Source organism: Maylandia zebra, linkage group LG5 (assembly GCF_041146795.1).
Source record: "Maylandia zebra isolate NMK-2024a linkage group LG5, Mzebra_GT3a, whole genome shotgun sequence".
NCBI classification, from domain to species: Eukaryota; Metazoa; Chordata; class Actinopteri; order Cichliformes; family Cichlidae; genus Maylandia; species Maylandia zebra.
Window position 1 is genome coordinate 2,524,522 of NC_135171.1, and position 24,388 is coordinate 2,548,909.

Sequence of the window (24,388 nt, forward strand, 5' to 3'; positions counted from 1 at the left end):
TGCCCCGGCTGAGGCTGTGCCTCTAGTGCGGGACGAAGCTGCTCTTGTCCCGGCTGAGGCTGTGTCTATAGTGCAGGGCGAGGCCGCCGTGGACCCGGCTGGAGCTGTGCCTCCAGCGCGTGGTGGAATTGCCCTTTCTCAGGAGGACGCTGCGCCCTCGGTGCGAGGTGAGGTCGGCGTTTCTCCCACGGGTGCTACGGCTTTGGTGTGGAGTGAGGTGAGTGATTGCCTGACTACGACCAAGCCGACAGAGAGGGTGGAGGCTGGACCTGCGGTCAGTACGGCGCAGACTGGGGATGAAATGGGGAGCTCTGAGTTGGGTGTAGAGTGTGTTATTGCCTCGGGGGACGGAGAGGTGGAGGAGCAGCAGCGCCGGACGCCTGCTGGTGGTTATGGTTACGACACGAATGACATGGAGTGTGATTCTGACTCTGATAATGTTTCTGTGGCAGACAGTGTCTCTCAAAATGCGGATTTGTATTCTTTGGAGGAAATCGTTGCTTTTCTGGATGGCACCTTTGGTAGAAAGGTGATGTTAGGGAATATTTCCCTGATGTTGAGAAATTCGTTCGGTCAGCTATGACTCTTCAGAAGGTTGTGGGATTGGACTTGCTGGATGGTAAAAAGCGTTATCGTCTGAAGAAACATGTTACTGGTCTGAGGAAACAGTTGAAGCGTCTGAATCGGTAGAGACACTGGAGTTTTTTACGCTGTAACGTTATGATCATACAACACTGGGTGTTTCATCTCTGCTGGGTTTTTCTGTTTGCTTTCTTGATGGCTTCCTCTTATGTGCACGGGTTGAGGGTGGCCTCCTTGAATGTGAATGGGTGCAGGGATGCCGATAAAAGAGCCTTATTAGCTGAGGTGATCAAACAGAAGAGATTAGATATAGTCTTTCTCCAAGAAACACATACTGACAGTTTGAATGAGATAGACTGGGATCTGTGGTGGGGAGGGCAGAAGTTTCTTAGCCATGGGACAAGTTTTAGCGCAGGAGTTGCTATTTTGTTTTCTCCTTCTCTAAATGCGAATGTTATTTTCAGCATAGAGATGGTGGCAGGCAGAGTCCTTTTGGTGACGGCTGAAATTGAAGGTTTTGTTTTTACTTTTGTTAATGTCTATGCACCAACCTCATGGGCGGAGCATTCGATTTTGTTTGAAACATTAGGAGAAAAATTAAGTGGTGCTGCTCAAGGGGACTGTGTTGTGTTGGGTGGGGACTGGAATTGTTGTCTTGACTTTACTTTGGACAGGACTGGGGCGGAGCCGCATCTTCAGTCATCTTCTGCTTTAACAGATATCCTACGGCAGGGATAGCTCAGTAGGTAGAGTGGTGGCCCCATGATCGGAAGGTCGGGGGTTCGACTCCACTGAACGGCTACCCTGAGGTACCCCTGAGCAAGGTACCGTCCCTACACTGCTCCCCGGGCGCTGCACTGGTGGCTGCCCACTGCTTCACTGGGTGAATGGGTTAAATGCAGAGGAGCTATTTCCCTATGGGGACTAACTTTACACTTTACGGACAATTAACTTGGTTGATGCGTGGCGGATGAAGCATCCCTCATCCAGGCAGTATACCTGGGTGAAAGTGACTGATGGCAGGGTTAGTGCAGCGAGAGTAGACAGGTTTAATGTGTCTGTTTCATTTACTGCTCGAATTGTTAACTGTCAGTGTTTTCCCGTTGTTTTTACGGATCATCATTTAGTTTTACTGGAGCTGTTTCTATCTCCCACCAGCAAATCCAAATCTTTTTGGCGGTTTAATATAAAATTGTTGCATGATCGGATATTCTGTGACAATTTTAGGTATTTTTGGGATTACTGGAGATCACGGAAGGGTGATTTTGATTCCCTTACTCAATGGTGGGAGGTAGGAAAGGCCCAAATTCGTGTGTTCTGTCGGCAATATAGTTTTCTTTTGACAGCCAATATCATGAGAACTGTGCAGGACTTTGAAAAGGATATAACACATGTGGAGACTGTCTCTGGTTCACAGTTTGGTCAGCAGGATAATGCCTGTCTTCATTCTAAAAGGCAAGAGCTTAACCATTTTTTACATGAGAGGGCTAAAGGAGCTCCAGGACATGGACGCTCCAACCACGTTTTTCTTTAATTTGGGGAAATCTGTGGTTCACAGAAAGCAAATGGTGTGTCTTCAGCTTTCGGATGGAAGAGTGACCACGGATCCGGCTGAGATGAGACGGCATGCAGTGGCCTTTTACACGGACTTGTTTAGTGCGGATGGCTGTGATGTGGACTCTGCTTCGGACCTTCTGCAGGGGCTTCCTCAGCTGAGCCCAGGGGATCTGGACGTTTTGAACAGGGATATAACCTTGGATGAGCTGTCTGCGGCGGTGTCTCAGAAGGCTTCAGGCAAAGCTCCAGGAATAGATGGTTTACCTTCAGACTTTTTTAAGCACTTCTGGAGTCTTCTGGGTTGGGACCTGCTGGACATGTTTAAGGAGTGTTTTGTAGGAGGGATACTTCCAGCTTCCTGCAGGCGTGCAGTTATCTCTCTCATACCAAAGAAGGGGGATTTAACCCTTCTTAAGAACTGGAGACCAGCGGCCCTTTTATGTGCAGACTATAAGATTCTCTCCAAGGTTTTATCGAACAGACTGAAAATGGTCATTGACCTGCTGATTGGTGTGGATCAATCTTACTGTATTCCAGATAGGTCTTTGATTGATAACTTGTTTTTAATGAGAGATGTGTTTGATATTTGTGAAGTGTACAATGCTAATGTTGGCATCGTTTCTCTTGATCAGGAGAAGGCTTTTGACCGTGTGGACCATGATTTTCTTTTTTCTACCTTGCAGACCTTTGGTGTTGGGTGGGGGTTTCTGACTTGGGTGAAGCTGTTGTATAGCGATGCTTGCTGTGTTGTGAAGGTGGGAGGGGGGTTGAGTTGTCCTGTGCTGGTTCGGAGAGGGATTAGACAAGGTTGCCCTATCTCTGGACAGCTTTATAGCATTGCTATTGAGCCTTTTCTCTGTAGACTGAGAAGCAGGTTGAGGGGTTTTTCTTTGCCGGATATGGTTCAGAGCCCTCCTGTCATATCCTGTCGGCATATGCTGATGATGTTAATGTTTTTATTATGGATCAAAGGGATGTGCAGGAATTGCAGGAATGTCTGGTTTTGTATGGGAACGCTTCCTCAGCTAGGGTAAATTGGGAGTGAGGCTTGTTTGGTGGGGCAGTGGAACTTGTCGAGTATTCCCACGCTTCCTGGGAACGTTCGCTGGGGTCGAAGGGGCATTAAAACTCTTGGGGTTTACTTGGGGAGTGATGACTTCGTGAAGCAGAACTGGGAGGGAGTGCGGGAAAAGGTGGAGGCTAAGCTGTCTAAATGGAACCGGTTGCTCCCCTACCTGTCCTACAGGGGTAGAGTTCTGGTAGCTAACAATCTGGTTGACTGATCTTTATGGCACAGGTTGCTCGTTTTAGTGCCACCACCTGGTCTTCTGGAGGAGGTGCAGCGGCTTCTGGTGAAGTTTGCTTGGTCGGGACAGCATTGGCTTCGTGCAGCGGGCCTGTATCTTCCTGTGGCGGAGGGGGGACAAGGCCTAATAGATGTTTTGTCCAGAACAGCAACCTTTAGACTGCAGACGGCACAGAGGCTGCTGTATGGCTGTGGTCACAGCTGGCTGGCTTCTGCTCAGCTGCTGCTTAGGAGAGTGGGCCGGCTTGGATTGGATAAACACCTCTTTCTTCTGAAGTTGGATCAGGTGGATCTGTCTGGACTTGTGCCATTTTACAGCTCGGTGATGAACGCCTGGCGGACGCTGAAGGTCGCACGTGCTCCAAGACCTGGGATGTGGCTTTTCGAGGAGCCGCTGTTTTTTAATGACTTTTTTCCCAGCACTGTATTTTCTTCTGCTACAATACGGACCAAGTTTGTGGAGGCTGGTTTTGTCAAACTGGGTCATCTTACAAGGATGTCTCTGGGTGCACTTGGTGGTGTCACAGGCATTAAGTCCTACAGAGTGCTGGAGAGGATTATGGAGGACGTTTGGCAATCTCTGTCGCCTTCACTGAGAGACTTTGCTGGAGACCGTGTCCTGGCTGATCAATGGGCTGATGACAGTGAATATGTTTTCCCTTCATTGATGGGCAGTCCTGCCTTTGAGGAGCAGCCTGAGGGGAGTGGCATGCTGCTCTCCCTGGGGACACCAGTGCTGGATAGTTTCAGCTCTTGTGGCAAGAAGCAGCTTTATTTATGCTGTGTTAAGTTGCTGAATTTCCGCTCTCTGGTTGGAATCCGGGACTCAAAATGGACTGAGTTTTTTGCTTCGGTCTCTACCCCTAAAGGCAGGTGGAGGGTCCTGTATAAGCCTCCTGTTGAAAAACGGATGGCTGACCTCCAGTGGAGGATTATACATGGAGCAATAGCCACGAACAGACACAGGGCCCACCTGGACCCGAGCACTGGGGAGGGTTGTCCTTTTTGTTCAGAAAGGGAGACGCTGGAGCACTTAGTGGTCTGTTGTCCGCGGCTGGTGGGTTTATTTTCTTTGTTGCAGGAGTGGGTGGAATCTTTAGGGGAGGCTTTCTCTGTACCTTTGTTTGTTTTGATGCTAGGTCAGGGTTGGACTGATGTTGTGCAAAGTCTAAAGGGCCTGTTGGCATCCCGTCTGAGAGTAGAGCATGCTTTTTACTCTCTGACTGACAGTCTGGACTCCTTTGAAACTGTGTGGGGCATTGGAAGGGTTTTGTGTTCAGTAGGAGCGGATGGGACACTTGTGCTTAACTTTTGAGTGTGTGTGCTGGGTACCTTAGTTAATGTTTGGTGTACAATGAATGTTGTGATTATGTGGTAGAATTTTTGTGTCAGTTTTTTTTGTTTCTGTTTTTGTTTTTAATTCGGTGTAAATAAAGTTGTGTGAAAAGTCAAAAAGTCTCTGTTCCTCTCTCTCTCTCTTGTTCCTCTCTCTCTCTCTCTCTCTCTGTTCCTCCCTCTCTGTCTTTCTGTTCCTCTCTCCCTCCCTCTCTCTCTCTTTCTGAGTGAATGGGGCTGGGAATGGGAGTGTCGGAGTGAGTGGATTTCTGTTTTCGGGTTCCTCTTTTCTTCTTTCACTGTCAGGTGTTTATTTTTTCGACACATGGTTGTTGGTGTGTTTTGTTTGTTGCCGGCTGGTTTGGTAGCTTTTGCTACCGTCTTGGCTTGGCACAGTGCCCGCTGTTGAGGGTGGTGCAGGGTTTGAGAAGCTGACACGCCGTCATGCTGTCAAACTTATACCGACTGTGAATTGCTCGGTGGAAGAAGCTGTTTTGGCTGTAGGAGAGGTGGTGGGCTATGACAGCGTGAAATCTGCCTCCCGTATGAACGGTGCTATTATTATTTTTCTTGTTAAGGTACCTAAAGTTAATGAGTTGGTGGAAAGCATCGTCGTCATTCACGACACCTTTACGCCTGCTCTCCCGTTGGTTAGCCCTGCTAAAAAGGTTACCATCTCAAATGCGCCTCCTTTTATTAAAAATGAAACTTTAGCCAAGGAGCTGTCACGGTATGGCCAACTGGTTTCGCCCATAAAGGTCTCTTTGGGGTGCAAATCTGTGCTCCTCAAACATGTGTGTCACAGAAGGCAGGTTTTTATGATCCTCAAAGACAACGCTGGCGAGCTGAACCTGTCTTTCACGTTCAAAATAGAGGGTTTCAACTACATGGTGTTTGCTTCATCTGAGAGCATGAAATGTTTTGGTTGTGGTGGAGAAGGGCATTTAATTCGCTCCTGTCCAGAGAGACGAAGAAACACGCAGCCCGCGGATGATGCCATTGGGTCATCTCCTGGTAGGGACCCGGCGATCACTCATGCAAAACCCGCTGAGCTCTGCCATAGCTGAGGTGGACCCCGCTGCCGAGGCGCCTGTGGAAAACCGGCATTTTCCAAGCAGTAACGGGTCTGATGAAACTGGCATTGTGAAAAGTGTTGATGGTGTGGAACCGGATCTGACTAATGACCAGTCTGCAGTTTTTTCTTACACCAGTCAGACAGCTGACACGACTCTTGAGTCTGTGTGTGATGATCTTTGTGAGGATGACGACATGCTTGATGAGGATTTGCTGAAGTTGTCTCAAAAGAGAAAGAGCTCGGAACCTGCCCACTGTAGTACAAAAATGTCGAAAGCTAAGAGAGGAAACAGAGCAGGAGAGAGCAGCATGGAGTCTGAAAGTGATTTGTCCCTAAGCCAGGAACACCAGAATCTGTACTCTCCTGCTGAGATCAGGAAATTCTTGCAGAAAACCAAAGGCCTCAGGATGGTGAAAGTGGAGGATTATTTTCCGGACCTTAAGCTTTTTGTTGAGTCGTCTCGGGTCCTGACAAAAATCAGGGAATTTTATTGATGATGTGTTGACAGACCAAGAGATCTATCGTTTAAAGAAACTGATTTTGAAAGTGAGATCTCAAGCACTTACTGCTGATGATGACGATGATGTTTAGGAACACACTCTATATGTCACTGTCTTTTTTCCTCTGTCTCGCTTCTCTCATGTCTGAATTTAAGATAGGCACATTAAATTTGAATGGTGTTAGAGATGAGGTAAAAAGAGCTGCTTTTTTTTGAGCTTATGAACCTAAAGAAATTGGATCTTATGTTGGTTCAAGAAACTCACAGTACTGGTGACGATGAGAGTGACTGGAGGAAGGGCTGTGGGGGAGATGTTTTTGTAGTCATAAGTCCAGTTGTAGTGGAGGTGTGGGGATTGTGTTCTCTAAGAATTTTTTACCTGTTTCTTGCGAAGCAGAGGAAATAATCAAGGGGTGTTTGCTGAAAGTTAAAGTCAAATATGAACATGTGACTTTTGTTTTTCTCAATGTATATGCACCAACTAAAGGAGTGGACAGAATGGGTTTTTTAGATGTCCTGTGTGATACTGTTAAGGTTTCTAGCGATGATGAGTATTTGTTTTTGTGTGGGGATTTCAATTGTACTGCTAACCCACCTTTGGATAGGAACCACATCGAACCTCATCCTGCGTCCTCTCGCAGGCTTAGGCAGCTGGCTGCAGCTGTGGACCTGTCAGATGTGTGGAGGTTTTTCAATGGACATCTGTGGCAGTACACATGGAGTCATTCTAAGGACAATCATTTATCTTTGGCAAGACTGGATCGCATATACTCATTTAAACATCATTTGAGTATTTTAAGGACTGTCAGATAACCCCTGTTGGTTTCTCTGATCATTGTCTGGTTCATTGTTCTGTTTTCATTAAAAATGTTCATGTAAGGAGTGCCTACTGGCATTTCAATATGGCCCTGTTACATGACAACACTTTTAGGACAGCTTTTGAATTTTTTTGGCTCACTCACTGGAAATCTAAATCTGACTTTGCATGTATCCAGCAGTGGTGGGATTTTGGGAAGTGTCAGATCAAACAATTGTGTCAACAGTTCACTCGTGATGTGACTAGAGACATAACCAGATCTATGAGAAACCTAGAGACTCAGGTGGTAGAACTGCAGAGTTTAGCGGTGTCTACAGGAAACCGGGGGCTTTTAGATTCCCTCAAATCCAAAAAGGCTTTTTTAGCTGACCTGTTGGGCACGACAGCCAAAGGGGCTTTGGTCAGGTCACGTTTCCTCAGTGTCACGGAGATGGATGCCCCATCTCACTTTTTCTTTGGACTGGAAAAGAAGAATGGGCAAAGAAAAATTATTCACTCTCTGTCTCACGATGGCTCAATAATCTCGGATCCTTCTGAGATCAGACAGTTTGCTGTCAGCTTTTATAAGGACCTTTTTAAGAGTGATTTCTCAGAAAATCCTAGTTTGTGCAATAGATTCTTCAAGGGACTCCCTCAGGTGGCGGCTGAAACCAATCGAAAACTGGAGGTTCAGCCAACTTTGCGTGAACTTCATGCTGCTCTGATGAGTTTTCAGAATGGTAGAGCTCCTGGCATGGATGGCCTTCCTGTTGAGTTCTACAAAGACTTTTGGTCTGTGATGGCTGAGGATTTGCTGGAGGTTGTCACAGATAGTCTGCAGAAAGGCTTGCCGCCTCTGAGCTGTAGACGGGTGGTCATCATTCTGCTGCCAAAGAAGGGAGATCTGCGCAGTTTGAAGAACTGGAGATAGGTATCGTTGCTCTGTACAGACTATAAGATTTTCTCCAAAGTCCTGGCCACCAGGCTTCGTGACGTGATGGCTTCTGTTGTTCATGGGGACCAAACGTATTGCGTCCCCGGCAGGCTGATAAGTGATAATGTCACTTTGATTAGGGATGTTTTGGACCTCTCTAGCTCTTTGGGTATAAATGTTGGTCTCATTTCTCTAGACAAACAAAAAGCTTTTGACTGGGTTGAACACCAATATTTGTGGCTGCTTTTGGCTTCAGCCTAGGTTTTGTAGCCATGATTCAGGTTCTGTACCGTGACATTAACTCAGTTTATTGAAAATATAATTAATACATTTTCTTTTTATTAAATCAAGTATTTTAGAAGTCAGGCATTAAAAGAAAGTGCCCCTGATCAGAATTAAACATAATCACATATGAATTAAGGTTCTGTGTTCACCAGTGCTATAATTATTACCATGCCAAATCATGCATAATGATGGACTGGCGACATACTTATATTTCCCACATTCCTGCAGACACTAAAAGGTCAAAGCTGGATAATGTCAACACACACAAAATTCAGACATTAGACCAGTCATTTTCACTACTCAAACTACATTTGTAATTTAACATATTAATCACACTTATACTTGGATTATTATAGGGTTAAGAATTTGGTTAAGAATAAAGATGATTTACTAGTTAAGCCTATTCTCTGAACTCGTCACTTCTACTTCAGGCTTTGGTAGTCAATAAGGTTGCTGCTATCAGGTCTCATATCACTCCTCCAGCTTTTTCTTATCCCCCAGATTTCTGCTGTTTTCATTCACTTTGTCAAGGTCCTGGAGAAGAATTGTCTTCCTTCCGCTCCAGGCTTTTCTGGGAAAAATGGCATCTCTGAAACATTTCGGTTAGATGCCAGAGTGCTACACTGTGCTTTTAATGTTTTTTTTTTTTTTTTTTTTTTAAAGGTTTTTTAATAAACAGAAATAACAGAATGTATGGATAACAAGAAGTATGCACTTGGAGTCTTTCTAGATCTATAAAAAAGCATTTGATACTGTTGACCACGAAATTCTAAAAATCAAACTTGAAAAATATGTTTGAACTGGCAAAAGTTTTTCTGTCCACCCCCTTACATTTATGAAATGCATTCAGGCTACATTCCAACGAACAGCCATCAGTCATAATTATATTATATACCATTATTGTTATATACCATTCATATTTTAAAATAGTAATTTTAGAAAAAGCAGTCAAATATTTAAAAAAACAAACTTTTCCACATGAAAAGTGACCACTTTAAGTCACATTGATGGAATTAACTGCATATCATAGAAAAAGGCATTTCAGGTTTACAAATGTTTAGTTTTATTCCCACTCTGCTAACATATGCTACCTACTGTCATTTACCTGGAGGAAGACATAAAGATTTCTCATTGACATAACTCAGCATGCCAAACTTACCGATTTTCTTGCTGCAACTTGTGTTGTTGTCCAGGAGGCCATCATTTCTCCTGTCTCCCCCGATGTGCTCTACCTCTTTCGAGTCCAGGCTGTCTGCACTAATGACATGCGCAGTGACTTCAGTCAGAGTATGCTTTTTAGAGGTAGTACGTGCTCACACACACACACACACACACACACACACACACACACACACACACACTCTAAGTGTGTGTGTTACGAATTCACACATTCTCTTCTCCAATGTCTTCCTTACTATCAGTATTTCCATCAGCCCTGCATATTATTGGTGTATAAGCCATAATAACCTTAATATTTCAAAATGTATTATTACTTATTCCTTTGATCATAATATTTTAGTCATTCATATTAAGGTTATTAATGTAAGCTAGTGATGTATCAGTAGCTGCAGACTAAAGGACAGACAACTGAAAGTGTAATAATTCAATTTAATTACATCCAGTTAATTAGCTTCCTTAATATGTATTCAGTGACTTACATTTACATTGTTTCATGAAGTGGTTAATGAGCTTATAGTGGACTCAAACTAGTTTGCAAACATCTGTTTAAGTGTTCCTCAGTCCTGCATTTCACTGTAGATACTATTTTCTTTCTCTTGTTTTAGCGAACACTACCAGGATCTTTGAAGGGACGAGGATTGTAAAAACTGGAATGGTAAGGATAATGGATGTGAATCAACACTACAGGGAGTGCAGAATTATTAGGCAAATGAGTATTTTGTCCACATCATCCTCTTCCTGCATGTTGTCTTACTCCAAGCTGTATAGGCTCGAAAGCCTACTACCAATTAAGCCTATTAGATGATGTGCATCTCTGTAATGAGAAGGGGTGTGGTCTAATGACATCAACACCCTATATCAGGTGTGCATAATTATTAGGCAACGTCCTTTCCTTTGGCAAAATGGGTCAAAAGAAGGACTTGACGGGCTCAGAAAAGTCAAAAGTAGTGAGATATCTTGCAGAGGGATGCAGCAGTCTCAAAATTGCAAAGCTTCTGAAGCGTGATCATCGAACAATCAAGCGTTTCATTCAAAATAGTCAACAGGGTCGCAAGAAGCGTGTGGAAAAACCAAGGCTCAAAATAACTGCCCATGAACTGAGAAAGTCAAGCATGCAGCTGCCAAGATGCCACTTGCCACCAGTTTGGCCATATTTCAGAGCTGCAACATCACTGGAGTGCCCAAAAGCACAAGGTGTGCAATACTCAGAGACATGGCCAAGGTAAGAAAGGCTGAAAGACGACCACCACTGAACAAGACACACAAGCTGAAACGTCAAGACTGGGCCAAGAAATATCTCAAGACTGGTTTTTCTAAGGTTTTATGGACTGATGAAATGAGAGTGAGTCTTGATGGGCCAGATGGATGGGCCCGTGGCTGGATTGGTAAAGGGCAGAGAGCTCCAGTCCCACTCAGACGCCAGCAAGGTGGAGGTGGAGTACTGGTTTGGGCTGGTATCATCAAAGATGAGCTTGTGGGGCCTTTTCGGGTTGAGGATGGAGTCAAGCTCAACTCCCAGTCCTACTGCCAGTTTCTGGAAGACACCTTCTTCAAGCAGTGGTACAGGAAGAAGTCTGCATCCTTCAAGAAAAACATGATTTTCATGCAGGACAATGCTCCATCACACGCGTCCAAGTACTCCACAGCGTGGCTGGCAAGAAAGGGTATAAAAGAAGAAAAACTAATGACATGGCCTCCTTGTTCACCTGATCTGAACCCCATTGAGAACCTGTGGTCCATCATCAAATGTGAGATTTACAAGGAGGGAAAACAGTACACCTCTCTGAACAGTGTCTGGGAGGCTGTGGTTGCTGCTGCACGCAATGTTGATGGTGAACAGATCAAAACACTGACAGAATCCATGGATGGCAGGCTTTTGAGTGTCCTTGCAAAGAAAGGTGGCTATATTGGTCGCTGATTTGTTTTTGTTTTGTTTTTGAATGTCAGAAATGTATATTTGTGAATGTGGAGATGTTATATTGGTTTCACTGGTAAAAATAAATAATTGAAATGGGTATATATTTGTTTTTTGTTAAGTTGCCTAATAATTATGCACAGTAATAGTCACCTGCACACACATATATCCCCCTAAAATAGCTAAAACTAAAAACAAACTAAAAACTACTTCCAAAAACATTCAGCTTTGATATTAATTAGTTTTTTGGGTTCATTGAGAACATGGTTGTTGTTCAATAATAACATTATTCCTCAAAAATACAACTTTACTAATAATTCTGCACTCCCTGTATTGACTTTTGATTCTGTGTGAGCCTCTCTCATATGAACATCAGTGTCTCAATAAGCATTAGAGTCAGGAAAAATCAAGTTCATATGCATATGGATGAAGAGATTTTATTTTAGTTTATTTATGCAACCAAATTTTCAGAAACGACCAAACTCTAACTGCATTCTCTCTTTCTTGCTTCATTCCATACAATCATTTAAAAGGGTATGAATTCACCTAGAATTCATTGATGTCTGTAACTAGTCACTGGTAAATTATTGACCATAGTTCAGATAAATTTCACATTTCACACGAATCAAAGAATTCTTGATGAAAGCGATTAAGAGGTTAACAGTGTTAATGTTCTGTTTTTCATGTGACTGATCTCACGTCATATGACACCTTAAGGCCGGGGTGCCCAATCCCAGTCCTCGAGAGCTACCGTCCTGCAGCTTTTAGATGCATCCCTACTCCAACACAGCTGAATCAAATGGTTTGATTACCTCTTCAGCATGCCATCGTGTTTGGCAAAGGCCTGATAACAAGCCATTCATTTGATTCAGCTGTGTTGGAGTAGGGATGCATCTAAAAGCTGCAGGACGGTAGCTCTCGAGGACTGGGATTGGGCAGCCCTGCCTTAAGGCCTCAAAGTTCTAATGTCAGTTTTTTTTTCTTCAAAGGTTTTTAAATCTTTGCCCATTTCTAATGACCCTTAAAAATTGAAACATATTTTGACGTTTTCTAGTTTTAAAGCTCAGTCTGACCCTTTAATCTTGTTCTGATTTTGCATATATAATCAAATAATTTAACTTATAATCAGGTAAATGTATGTCAGACAGGTATGTAATATCTGTAATGTGTGTTACCCGAAAAGGATTCATGATATTATTATTGACATACTAAAACCCTGCCATCATGTTTTACAAGCAGATCGTAAACTTCATTTTTTTCCACACAGAGATGTCCTGTCATAATCTTTGTTGCACATGATGCTCATGCTGTGCACTCTCATTATTATGATACAACGTAATACTCTGATGTATATGGTTGTATTTGAGAATTTGCAGTTTCTACTCTGTATAAGATAAAAAGATTTGGTAAAACAAATAAATGGAACAAACAGTTTACATTAGTTGTAATTTTCTTCATTATAATGTCAAAGCTCAGTGAGTTCATGGGATGACTGACGATGCGTCTTTGTATTAACTACATTTTTTTCCTTTCTCAGCCAACACTGTCTCCAGCCTCCTCGGCTGATATGGCTCCCATTTCCTCTGGCTCATCAACTTGGACTTCATCTGGTATCCCCTTCTCATTTGTCTCTATGGCAACAGGCATTGGTCCATCCTCCAGTGGTAGTCAAGCAACTGTGGCATCTGTGGTGACCAGCACTTTACTGGCTGGCCTGGGCTTCAGTGGTGGTGTCATTTCCTCTTTTCCCAGCTACATTTGGCCAAGCAGAGCACCCAACCACAATCCCACCTCTCACCACCAGGCTACCAAAGCCAGTGAGCAGATGAAAGACACGCCTGCTGTTGTCAGTGCAGCAGTTAAGGATAATAATGAAGCTGGGAGTGAGGACAGAGAAAACTGCAAAGGTCAAGGAGAGGACAGAGAGAGGGAAGGCGAGGCTACGGATGATGAGAAGGAAGAAGAAGAGAAAAAAGACAAGGAGAGGAAAGGATCGGGAGGTTTAAGCAGGGCAAAGAGGAAGGATAGCAACATAGCAGCAAAGCATTTATTTGGTAAGATGCCTTACTGTGGTGCACGGGAGAAGGAACAGACTGAAAAAGAGCCTACTAAACCACCGCCTGTTCGAAAAGACCAACTAAAAGCAAATACTTACAATCCACTTCACTCTTACCCAAGTCTTACCGCAGAATCAGCCAATCAAACAGCAGCAGTCCCCATCCAGGAGGACCTGTCAGTGACACTTAGGCACCGCATAATGAGGGATGAAAAGCACAGGCCTTTCTCCTACCACACCGGTAAGTCAACAAGGTGGTCATGTACAAACCAGTGGTTATAAGAATATTAGCTGTTTCGCCTATTTGCGGAAGAGCAGATTCTGTTTGTTCTATTAATATCTCCCTTTACATTAGTCATGAGATTACTTGTTATGAAACATGTTACAACTTGTGTTGCCTGCTGCTATTTAACACATTGTGGGCTTCTGTGTACTGTTTGTGCGGATGGCTCTAAGGTCCAGCTCCTTCATAGACTAGCTGGTTATAACAACAATTTTGAGTATTTATTTGAAAATGAGTATTAGTGTGTTGACCATTTTTGCTTTATTTTGGAGGGGGAATTTATCATTTAGACTTGTGGAGAAGAAGGATAGTGGATATATTGGACAATGAATGTCAAAGATGGAGGTCCCAGGCTAGCTAGGTTTACAAAAGTTTACAAGTGACTACGCCTTAACTAGACTCGATCTCTATCCCTCTCTCTCTCTCTATATATATATATATATATATGAGTGTGTGTGGCCTCTGTGTTACCCGTATGTTAATGAGCTCCTGCTGTGAGGGCTGAAGTTGAGCATTTTGACCATCTACATTTTGATGTTTTGAAATGTGTCACAAACAAAGGAAGGATCTCAGGGATACTACATTTTCATGGATTAGCGACTTGTTAATCAAATTGCAAAGCATGACCTGCTTCATATGTCTTTTTGAAGGCTAAAGCAGTAATCATCTGAGCATAGGTATAATCTCATGATATTTTATTTTTAACTAAAGCCCAGGACAGTAGTACGGCCAAATGACAACATGGGGAGATTTCTTTGGTAAAGGTGCTAACATTTCCAATTTTCTTAGATAAAAACTGTTCTATATATTGTAGATATGGTCCTGGAAAGTGAGGTCAGCATCACTGATAATGCTGAAGTAACAATTTGTAACACTCTCCAGAAACAATTTATAAGAAATTTCTGACCTTTAGCTTTAGCCCTAATAGTTGTGTTTTGTCCTGGTTTAACTGTAGTAAGTTATTAAAAATCCAGTTATCTGGGACAACTGGCTGAAGGGAAGAAGCGAAACAGACTTTGACTTTTTAGAAGGACATTTAAATGACAAACATTTAACATTATACAAGAGTCAAAAAAAGAACATGCTGAGAAAATACTGAGTTACATGAATAAATATGTAATACTGTTGTAATAATGTAATATAAATGCACTGCATACTTTTTACTGCACAGCTTTCAGTCCACTTGTTCTAATGGTCAGTGAAAGTTAGTACCACAGTGAAAGTGGAGAAACAATGTTACACATAACAATGTAGAGATTAGACAAATGACAGATGTGAGAAGGAGTAAAATGTAGGCTAACTCTGTTGCTGTGTAAGCTAGCTTTAGCTATCATCCTGCCATATTGTATGATGATTATTCTGCCATGATTTGTATTTTAGTTAACCATGAGAGCCATACATACTCAAAGTATTATTTCATTACTGTGGAAAGTCATTGAATGTGTCAGGTAAAATATGTGTGTTAAGAAGACACTTGTTGAATGTTGAAACAGCAAAGAAGAATAACTTAGTTTGGAAACTATGGTCCTGAGACTGATGTATCCATGCAGAGAAAATGTGGATTTGGTAGTATCTTTTGTAGCTGATACTCAATACAGTCAGGTGAAGGCAAGAGCTGCTGTCAGTGTCTCATTCATTGCCCCTTACTATTTCCCCTGTTTAAGGGCACAACATTTGGAAGCACCACTAGGATATTTGCCTTGAGGACCACGCCTGAGCTGTAAGAAAAAGCCAGATGACCCAGGCATCAGAAAGGAGCACTGCAAAGCAGCAGAGATGTTACTAGACTGACATTGGCGTTTGTATCCTGAAGTAAACAGTAATCACTAGGAGGCAGCAAAAATCTTTCAAGTCTAATAAACACTCATTTCATTGCCTGTGCTAACTCCTCTGGAGTCTGAAGTAGAGAAGCTACAGCTGAAAATGAAAGAAACACTGTATCAACTGACGGAAGAGCAGCTGATTAAATTATGTGATATACTTCAAATCTCAGGAAAAAAAACTATGTGATTAATAAAATACACAGTCAGTTAGTCTCACATTTAAAGCAACTTGAACATGCAGAGCTTCAACCGCATGAAGGTATGTCACACCTTCTTGATGTCCAGAAGGACATATAAGCAATATACAAATGGAGAGGGCAGTAGAGAAATTAAGACTGCTTCTACACGAAAAAGAGGACAAAATGCATTGCTTAATGAAGAATGGCATGAATCCCCAGCTTAAGGTATTGTTCCAACACCACCGAACGGCTCTATGTAGCACAACAATTATAATAAATGAGGCCAAATAGTAGAGCCTGAGCAAAAAGACAGGTTCACATTTTCCAGTCTTGAAAGGCAAATTGAAAATGGGCTCAGTACCAGACCTGCAGTTAAGGAGTTACAGTGAGGAACATAAGTATTTGAACACCCTGCGATTTTGCAAGTTCTCCCTTTTACAAATTATGGAGAAGCCTAAAATTCACATTGTATTCCCACTGTGAGAGACGGCATTTTAAAAACAATTCAGGAAATCACATTGTATGATTTTTAAAGAATTTATTTGTATAGCACTGTTGCACATAAGTATTTGAACACCTGAGAAAAGCCAATGTTAGTATTTGGTACAGAAACCTTTGTTTACAATTACAGAGGTCAATGTTTCATGTAGTTCTTGACCAGGTGTGGACACACTGCAGGAGGGATTTTGGCCCACTTCTCCATAAAGATCTCCTCTAGATCTGTCAGGTTTCGGGGCTGTCCCTGAGCAACACAGAGTTTCAGCTCCCTCCAAAGATTTTCTATTGGATTTAGGTTTGTAGACTGGCTAGGCCACTCCAGAACCTGGATATGCATCTTACGGAGCCACTCCTTGGTTATCCTGGCTGTGTGCTTTGGGTCATTGTCATGTTGGAAGACCCAACCACAACCCATCTTCAATGCTCTGACTGAGGGAAGATTGTTGCTCAAAATCTCACAATACATGGCCTCATTCATCCTCTCCTTAATACAGTGCAGTGGTCCTGTCTCCTTCAAAGAAAAGTACCCCCAAAGTATGATGTTTCCACCCCCATGCTTCACAGTAAGGATAGTGTTCTTGGGATACAACTCCTCCTTCTTTCTCCTCAAAACACAACGAATTAAGTTTAAACCAGCAAGTTCTATTTTGGTCCCATCTGACCACATGACTTTCTCCCACGCCTCCTCTGGATCATCCGGATGGTCACTGGCAAACTTCAGACGGGCCTGGACATGTGATGACCTGAGCAGGGGAACCTTCCATGCAATGCATGATATGAGACCATGGCGGTGTAGTGTTCTACCAACAGTGACCTTTGAAACTGTGAGAAAAGTGCCACAGAGTTATACAAACAACTCTCCTCTTAGAGTTAGAATAGTAAAGAGACTCCCTAAAATTTCTTGATCAAGACAACAGAATTGAGGCAGAAAATCCTGTTTGCTTCTCAGGAAGTTAAATCAAGTCTAAAATATGATCCAGCACTAGTCCAGAGTCTTTTCATGCATACTGTCCTGACAAACAAATACTTCAAATGAGCTGTTGTCAGAGAAGGTGAATATTGCAGTTGAGAATGGAAAGGAGAGACAGGATGAAAAGAAACATGCAGCTCCATCATGAGTACCTACTGTAAATACTGTCTAGACCAGTGATTCTCCAGTGGAAAAGAGAAACACGGTCAAAGAAAGAGCAAATAAAAGAAATGTGCGCTGACATGGTACTCCTGAAAGAGTTGAGGGCAGATGACACCACGGTGATTGGCCTCATCAGTGACAACGATGAGGCCGCCTACAGGGAGGAGGTGGATCGTCTGGCTGAGTGGTGCGACACAAACAACCTGCTGCTTAACACCGAGAAGACCAAGGAGCTCATCGTGGACTACAGGAGGAATGCTGACCCACATCCACCCATCCACATTAAGGGGACGGCTGTGGAGCGTGTGAGCAGCTTCAAGTTCCTGGGAGTCCACATCTCCGAGGATCTCACCTGGACGACCAACTGATCCAAGCTGGTCAAGAAGGCTCACCAGCGCCTCTTCTTCTTGAGGACTCTGAGGAAGAACCACCTGTCCTCAGACATCCTGGTGAACTTCTATCGTTGCACCATCGAGAGCATCCTGACCAACTGTATAACAGTCTGGTATGGGAACTGCTCTGCCTCGGACCGGACGGCGTTGCAGAGGGTCGCCGGAGCACCACTTCCTGCCATAAAGGACATCTACAGGAAGCGGTGTCTGAAAAGGGCTGGGAAAATCATCAAAGACCCCAGTCACCCATCACATGGACTCTTCACCCTCCTGCCCTCTGGGAGGCGCTACAGGAGCCTCCGGACTAAGACCACCAGGTACCGGAACAGCTTCTTCCCCACAGCTGTCAGACTCCTGAACTCTGCCTCCTGACATCTGACCCACGTTAAACTCATGGACTGAACATACACACACCCACAACCACCCACACACACACACACAATGGACAACTGTACCCTCATACACACAATAACAAAATGGGCTGAACCACCACTCACAACCACCAGCACTTTATGTAACCACTGTAGAAATTATCCACATATCTCACTTATCTTAACTGCACTACTGTATAGTTCTGTGTAAATAATCATTCTGTACATACGATAATTTTTAATCCTACAACTGTTTATAACTTGCATAGTTCACATTTCTGTATAGCTGTATATCTCAGATTTCTGTATAGTTTTTCATATTTATATCCTGTTCATAGCCTGTACTCACTACAGCCTGTACATACTTATACTTATAGAATATTCATAACATACTTCATACCGTGTACATTATAACATACCATAATAGACCCATTCTGTAATATACTTGCATATCTATATTATTGCTAATATCCATCCATCCATTTGCTTCCACTTCTCCTTTTCAGGGTCGCAGGGGGTGCTGGAGCCTATCCCAGCTGTCCTAGGGCGAGAGGCAGGGTACACCCTGGACAGGTCGCCGGTCTGTCGCAGGGCTAACATACAGGGACAGACAACCATTCACACTCACATTCACTCGCACATTCACACCTAGTGGCAATTTGGATTATCCAATTAACCTATCCCCACAAGCTGCATGTCTTTGGACGGTGGGAGGAAGCCGGAGTACCCGGAGAGAACCCACGCAAACACAGGGAGAACATGCAAACTCCACACAGAAAGACCCCGGCCTGATGGTGGAATTGAACTCAGGACCTTCTTGCTGTGTGGCAGCAGTGCTAACCACCGTGCCACCGTGCTGCCCGTATTGCTAATATATGTGTAATATATCTATATCATGGCTAAAGCACTTCTGGATGGATGCAAACTGCATTTTGTTGCCCTGTACCTGTGACATGTGCAATGACAATAAAGTTTAATTCTATTCTATTCTAATTCTATTCTAAGTTTCCAAAATCAGAGAAGCCATTCTAAAGACAACACCTAAGCTCAGCGCGTGAGCAATCGCACACTGCTGACATGGTCTCCCCACACAGAAAATCTGCGCTGCACACACAAAAATAATCCAGCCTGAATTGGAATGAAAGTAAATACATGTATTTATTTTATTTCACTGATTTTCTGTTCACGGAGACTGTGTCAGCAGTGCACGATTGCTCACACGCTCAGCTTAGAGGGAACAGTGCCTGCAACCCAACTGCTTTTCCCCATTAAGGCGAAAGAAAATTCATGCTGTTTTATTATTAGCATGTGAGGGGAACAGCACAGTTTCAACAAAGATTTGCACCACAGAAATATTTTCCAGCACCATGCCACCACTCTAGATGCTTTTCATGTGTGAAAGAATGTTACGAATATTGTCAGCACTGCTTCAAGTGTGGGAGATGTGAGCATTTTGTGCAGGTTTCAACGCACCAAGCACCTTTCAAACAAGATAGCATTCTGATCTTCAAGTCTCATGAGAGTAGGGAGAGTAGAAAAGCGCTATATAAGAATCAGTCCATTTACCATTCATGAGAACCCACAGTGGCCTGAAGGACTGAAGGAAGTTCTGCGATACCCTTTTATCAGTAAAGGCTAGTATGACACCAAATATTGTTTTCAAAATCCCACGAACCATGACATCGTAGTGCCAAATAGGAATGTTATGGAAACTTTGCGGTCTGTTGGATCAATATATCCTGCTAATATATTGAAAACTGACTGGATACCTACTGCATCAGTCCATTATGCCCAGGCACATCTACCATTGAACACTAGGATCCACCTATCAAGTTGTTAATCAGATGTTAAGAGAAGAATCACAATCATTCTTTAGGTCTGACAACGACATAGGATGTGCTGAGAACTTGCAAACGAACACTTCCATGAAAGATAACGAGCCAGTGACACCGACTTATCTCTCTGTACCAAAGCCCTTGTATCAGGAGATGAAAAACTACCTGCAGGACTTCTGAGCTCAAGGGTCGATGGAAAAATCCACCTCATCATACTCCTCTCTGGTAGTCTGTAGGATGTCACGACAGTGCTGCAAAGAGTTAGGGAGAATGGAATCAAACTAAAAGCAAGGAAGTGCAATCTGTTTAGAGCAGAAGCAAGGTAACTTGGCGGGATTGTGTCAGCAGAAGGAAGCAGGATAAACCCCACAGATAGCACTGCTATGACTGCTTTGAAAGACAAACAGCCAGGTACTGTTGGTGAATTAAGAGCAATGTTGGGACTGTTCAGTTATTACAAACAATACAGGATTTTGATGGAATCGCCAATTCTCTGTATGACCTGCTCAGTGGACCTGCAGACATTGAGACCCAGCGAAACAAAAGATTAAAGTGGCAGATAAAATAAAACAACAGTAGTTGTCCCTTCAAGTACACATATTTAGTGTAGTGACATGCACCAGTCAGTGGTAGAGCAGTTGATAGACTGTTTAACTCAGCCTCCTGTTATAGGCTTTCCAAAATTTTCAGAGCCATTCATCGTGAAATGTTGCTTTGTGCAATTTCTTGCATTTCTCGTACTTTAACTGCAGTTGAGAAGAATTACCATTTGCGTTCAGAGTTTCTAGCTCTCAAATGGGTGATCACAGAAAAATTCTGCAATTACCTCTATTATGCAACATTCTTCACAATGTACACCAATAATTATCGACTTACCTACATGCCAAACTGAATACAACAGGGTGACGATGGGTAGCAGAACTGGCAGATTTCCACTTCACGATTAAAATGTGAAGGAAAATGTGGTTGTAGACAGTCTTTCCAGCATGGTGTAGACACGATGAAAGGGTTCATGGAGGAAATTACATGTAATGTGATTGGAGCAGCTACACAGACAGTGGAAAGAATGAATCCAGTGTGTCGTGTCCATGGTCTCAGTTAACTGTGCAGCCATGGCCACAGATGTTTCCATCATACCACTGACAAAAAGCCAGATCAACCAGGAACAAAGAAGTGATCTGATTTGGTGTAACCTAACACAAGAAAAACCATCAAGTTCAGAACTAAAGCACTTCAACTCACAGGTAATATCTAAGACAACAAATTGAAGATGGATGAGAATCTTCTTGCACAAAGAAACAGCCAACCAAAAACAGCTGGTCTTACCAGAAAAACACGAAAGTACAAGACTAAAGGAGATACATGATGAATGGGGCCATCAAGGTGTTGAAATGAATGTTATCGGTTCTACCAGTTCTACTGGCCGCATATGCAACAAGAAGTAGATGATTATGTAATAAAGACGGTCTGTCTGCATAAAACTCAAGATCCATCTCATTACAGCAGTGCACCACTGACTAATATTGTCACTACTTAACCACTGAGACTTCTATCAAGTGATTTCCTACACCACAACAAATGCAAGACAGTTATGAATACATCCTTGTTGTCACTGTTTTACACACTTCAGGTGTATGCTACAACTTCCAAAACAGGTTATACAGCTGCAATCAAAATCCTTAATGACAGCATGAATACATCATAAACACGGTGTTGAATTTGAAAACATGTTGTTTGTACAACTGAAAAACTACTGTGGAGTTGCTGGATCCAGGACTATTCTCTACCATCCCCAAAGGAATGGGCAAGTGGAGCAGTTTTATAGGATACTATTCCAGATGCTGAAACGCTCTCTGAGAAGCAGAAGGCACTAATCAAGAACTAAGTCAATGCACTCAATAGCAAATGGACTCTTCAGCACAGAATTCAATTTGATTCGATTTTTATTTTTCTTGGAGCTTAACACACAGACCCAAAGCACACCACAGTCACTTGTATCACTCTCATGGACCTTTATCAAACGTGAGTGTTGCTTGTCACCTGCTCTGGCCCCTGGAACACAATTGATTATGGTTGCTGGCAACCGTGGCTCAGGGGGTTGGGAAGCGCATCTGTAACCGGCAGGTCGCCGGCTTGATCCCTGGGCTCTCTGTCCTGGTCGTTGTGTCCTTGGGCAAGACACTTTACCCTACTGCCTACTGGTGTTGGCCAGAGGGGCCGATGGCGCGATATGGTAGCCTCGCTTCTGTCAGTCTGCCCCAGGGCAGCTGTGGCTACAACTGTAGCTTGCCTCCACCAGTGTATGAATGTGAGAGTGAATGAATAGTGGTATTGTAAAGCGCTTTGGGTGCCTTGAAAAGCGCTATATAAATCCAATCCATTATTATTATTAATTTTGAGGAAATCCATTATTAAGCTCTTTTTTGAAAAACTCTGTTGTACATGCACAGTGCGTCATTAAGAGAAAAAGTAATTATCTCAAACTGGTTAAGGCTCTGTAAGGCCAGCTAATTCAAAGAAAGCCTGTAGAGCACACTGGCCATTTATATTGTTGGATGTGTTTCAGTGAACATATAAAGAGCAGCTATATTTAAAAGCACTACATTATCTCAACCACAAAAAAGTGACAAAGTGGCTGGATCACACAACATGTAGCTATTGTGGCTTTGTTGTCTACTCTGCTCATTTTCATTTCCTGTGTTGAAACATTGAAGTAAAACAATGAAACAAACAAAATCAGTCTGCACACAAAATACATCTCATTTTGACTTGATCATTAATGTTTGTGACATTCAGGTTAAACATGACATCCTTATGCTTATTACTACACTTACATATTTGACAGTACAGCTAAAAGGTTCCTTGCAGCAGTAATGGTACTAGTTCATGAACTTTCCTGTGGAGACACTTTCAGTTTCAGACAATTCTGATTGGTCACGTGTTTGTAGTTTTTTTGTTGTTTGTTTGTTTGTTTGTTTTATTTTGTGATTTTTTTAAAAAATGTAATTATTCTTTTAAATTTTTTCATGGTTTTGCAGGATACAGTGGAATCTGTGCACTCAGTAATAATCTCAAAGGCCTTTTTGGTCCCTTGAAAAAGGTTTCTGCGATTAAAAGTTTTTGATAGTGCTGCTTTTTAGGGGACGGACCAGTGGAAGAGAAATTGTTACTTATTAGACTTTTTTGGCCATTTTCATAATATTGTACAAAGTACTAAACAAGAACTATGACTGTATGTGTGTGTATATGTGTGAACATTGTCAGCTGGTACGCTGTGTGCCCTTACAACCCTGTCTGCCTTACAACGGCGCCATCAAGGTCTATCAAGTGCCCAAGATGATCAACCTTATGAGGCCAGAAGTCTTTAAAGACATTGTGTGTCTAAAAGGTGTAATCTGAGAGATTTACAAAATGTGCCCAAAAAATCAGAGCATGTAATTTGCATGCTGTTTATCTGCTACATACTTTTCATAAAGGTACATTTCCATTTCAAGCTCCCTTGGGTCAGATTTCCAAAATATCCTCATGCACTGATTAATGGTGAGGGCACCTCCAAATAATTTTCTAAGATTTTCAGAACCAGTCATTTGAGTAAAGCGATCTGCGGCTCAGTTTTTTAAAGATACAGCGGGGGATATTTGATCCCATTTCTAAGTATGCTCATTTATATTGACATGAACCATTTCTAATTTTTATGGAAAATAAATTACTGTCAACCAGCAACTCAAAGCAACAGCTTCCTTCTCATATTTACTACACTTTAAAAACTGAAACTGGCATTTACTTAAAAATTTTGAGGCAACACTTTTACACTTAAAAATATTGAGTAGGTTGGAAACTAGTCAAATCTGTTCAATATACTTGATCAATTGAATAACTAAAGCTTAAACATATTAAGTTGAAATCAATAATTGTAGTTGTTACACAAACATGAAAAAATTGAGTAAATAACACTGACATGCTTGGTCAATGTAACTGAATATAGATGGTCAGTTGATCCAAAATTTTGTTCCATTTACTTAATATTGTAAACTGAACGTAATCAAAATTGTACTTAATATTAAATATGTTAAATGGCCTGCATTTGTATAGCGCTTTACTTTGTCCCTATGGACCCCAAAGCGCTTTACACTACATCCAGTCATCCTGAAAGTGTGTGTGAATCATTTAGTCATTCACACACACATTGTTGACGACATGCTACATTGTAGCCACAGCTGCCCTGGGGCCCTCTGACCACCACCAGTAGGCAGTAGGCAACCAGTAGGTGACCGAGACTGTCGGTGCCGGGGCTCCAACTGGCAACCTTCCGATTACAAGACGAACTGCCAACTCTTGAGCCAATTATTGTATTTC

At 42.6% G+C, this 24,388-nt stretch overlaps 1 protein-coding gene across 3 annotated transcripts in view; it reads left to right on the forward strand.

Moving 5' to 3' along the window:
• LOC101479224 (receptor-type tyrosine-protein phosphatase gamma) overlaps positions 1 to 24,388 on the forward strand; it is a 371,804-nt gene that overhangs the window by 339,686 nt on the left and 7,730 nt on the right. For 2 of the 3 annotated variants that reach the window (XM_076883639.1, XM_076883641.1), the window contains 3 exons: positions 9,563 to 9,671; positions 10,154 to 10,203; positions 13,001 to 13,760. In XM_076883639.1, coding sequence (XP_076739754.1) covers positions 9,563 to 9,671; positions 10,154 to 10,203; positions 13,001 to 13,760 — 919 coding nt within the window. Of the gene's footprint in view, positions 1 to 9,562; positions 9,672 to 10,153; positions 10,204 to 13,000; positions 13,761 to 15,466; positions 19,177 to 24,388 lie in introns of those variants that run through there. The other variant, XM_076883640.1, reaches the window with a different exon arrangement.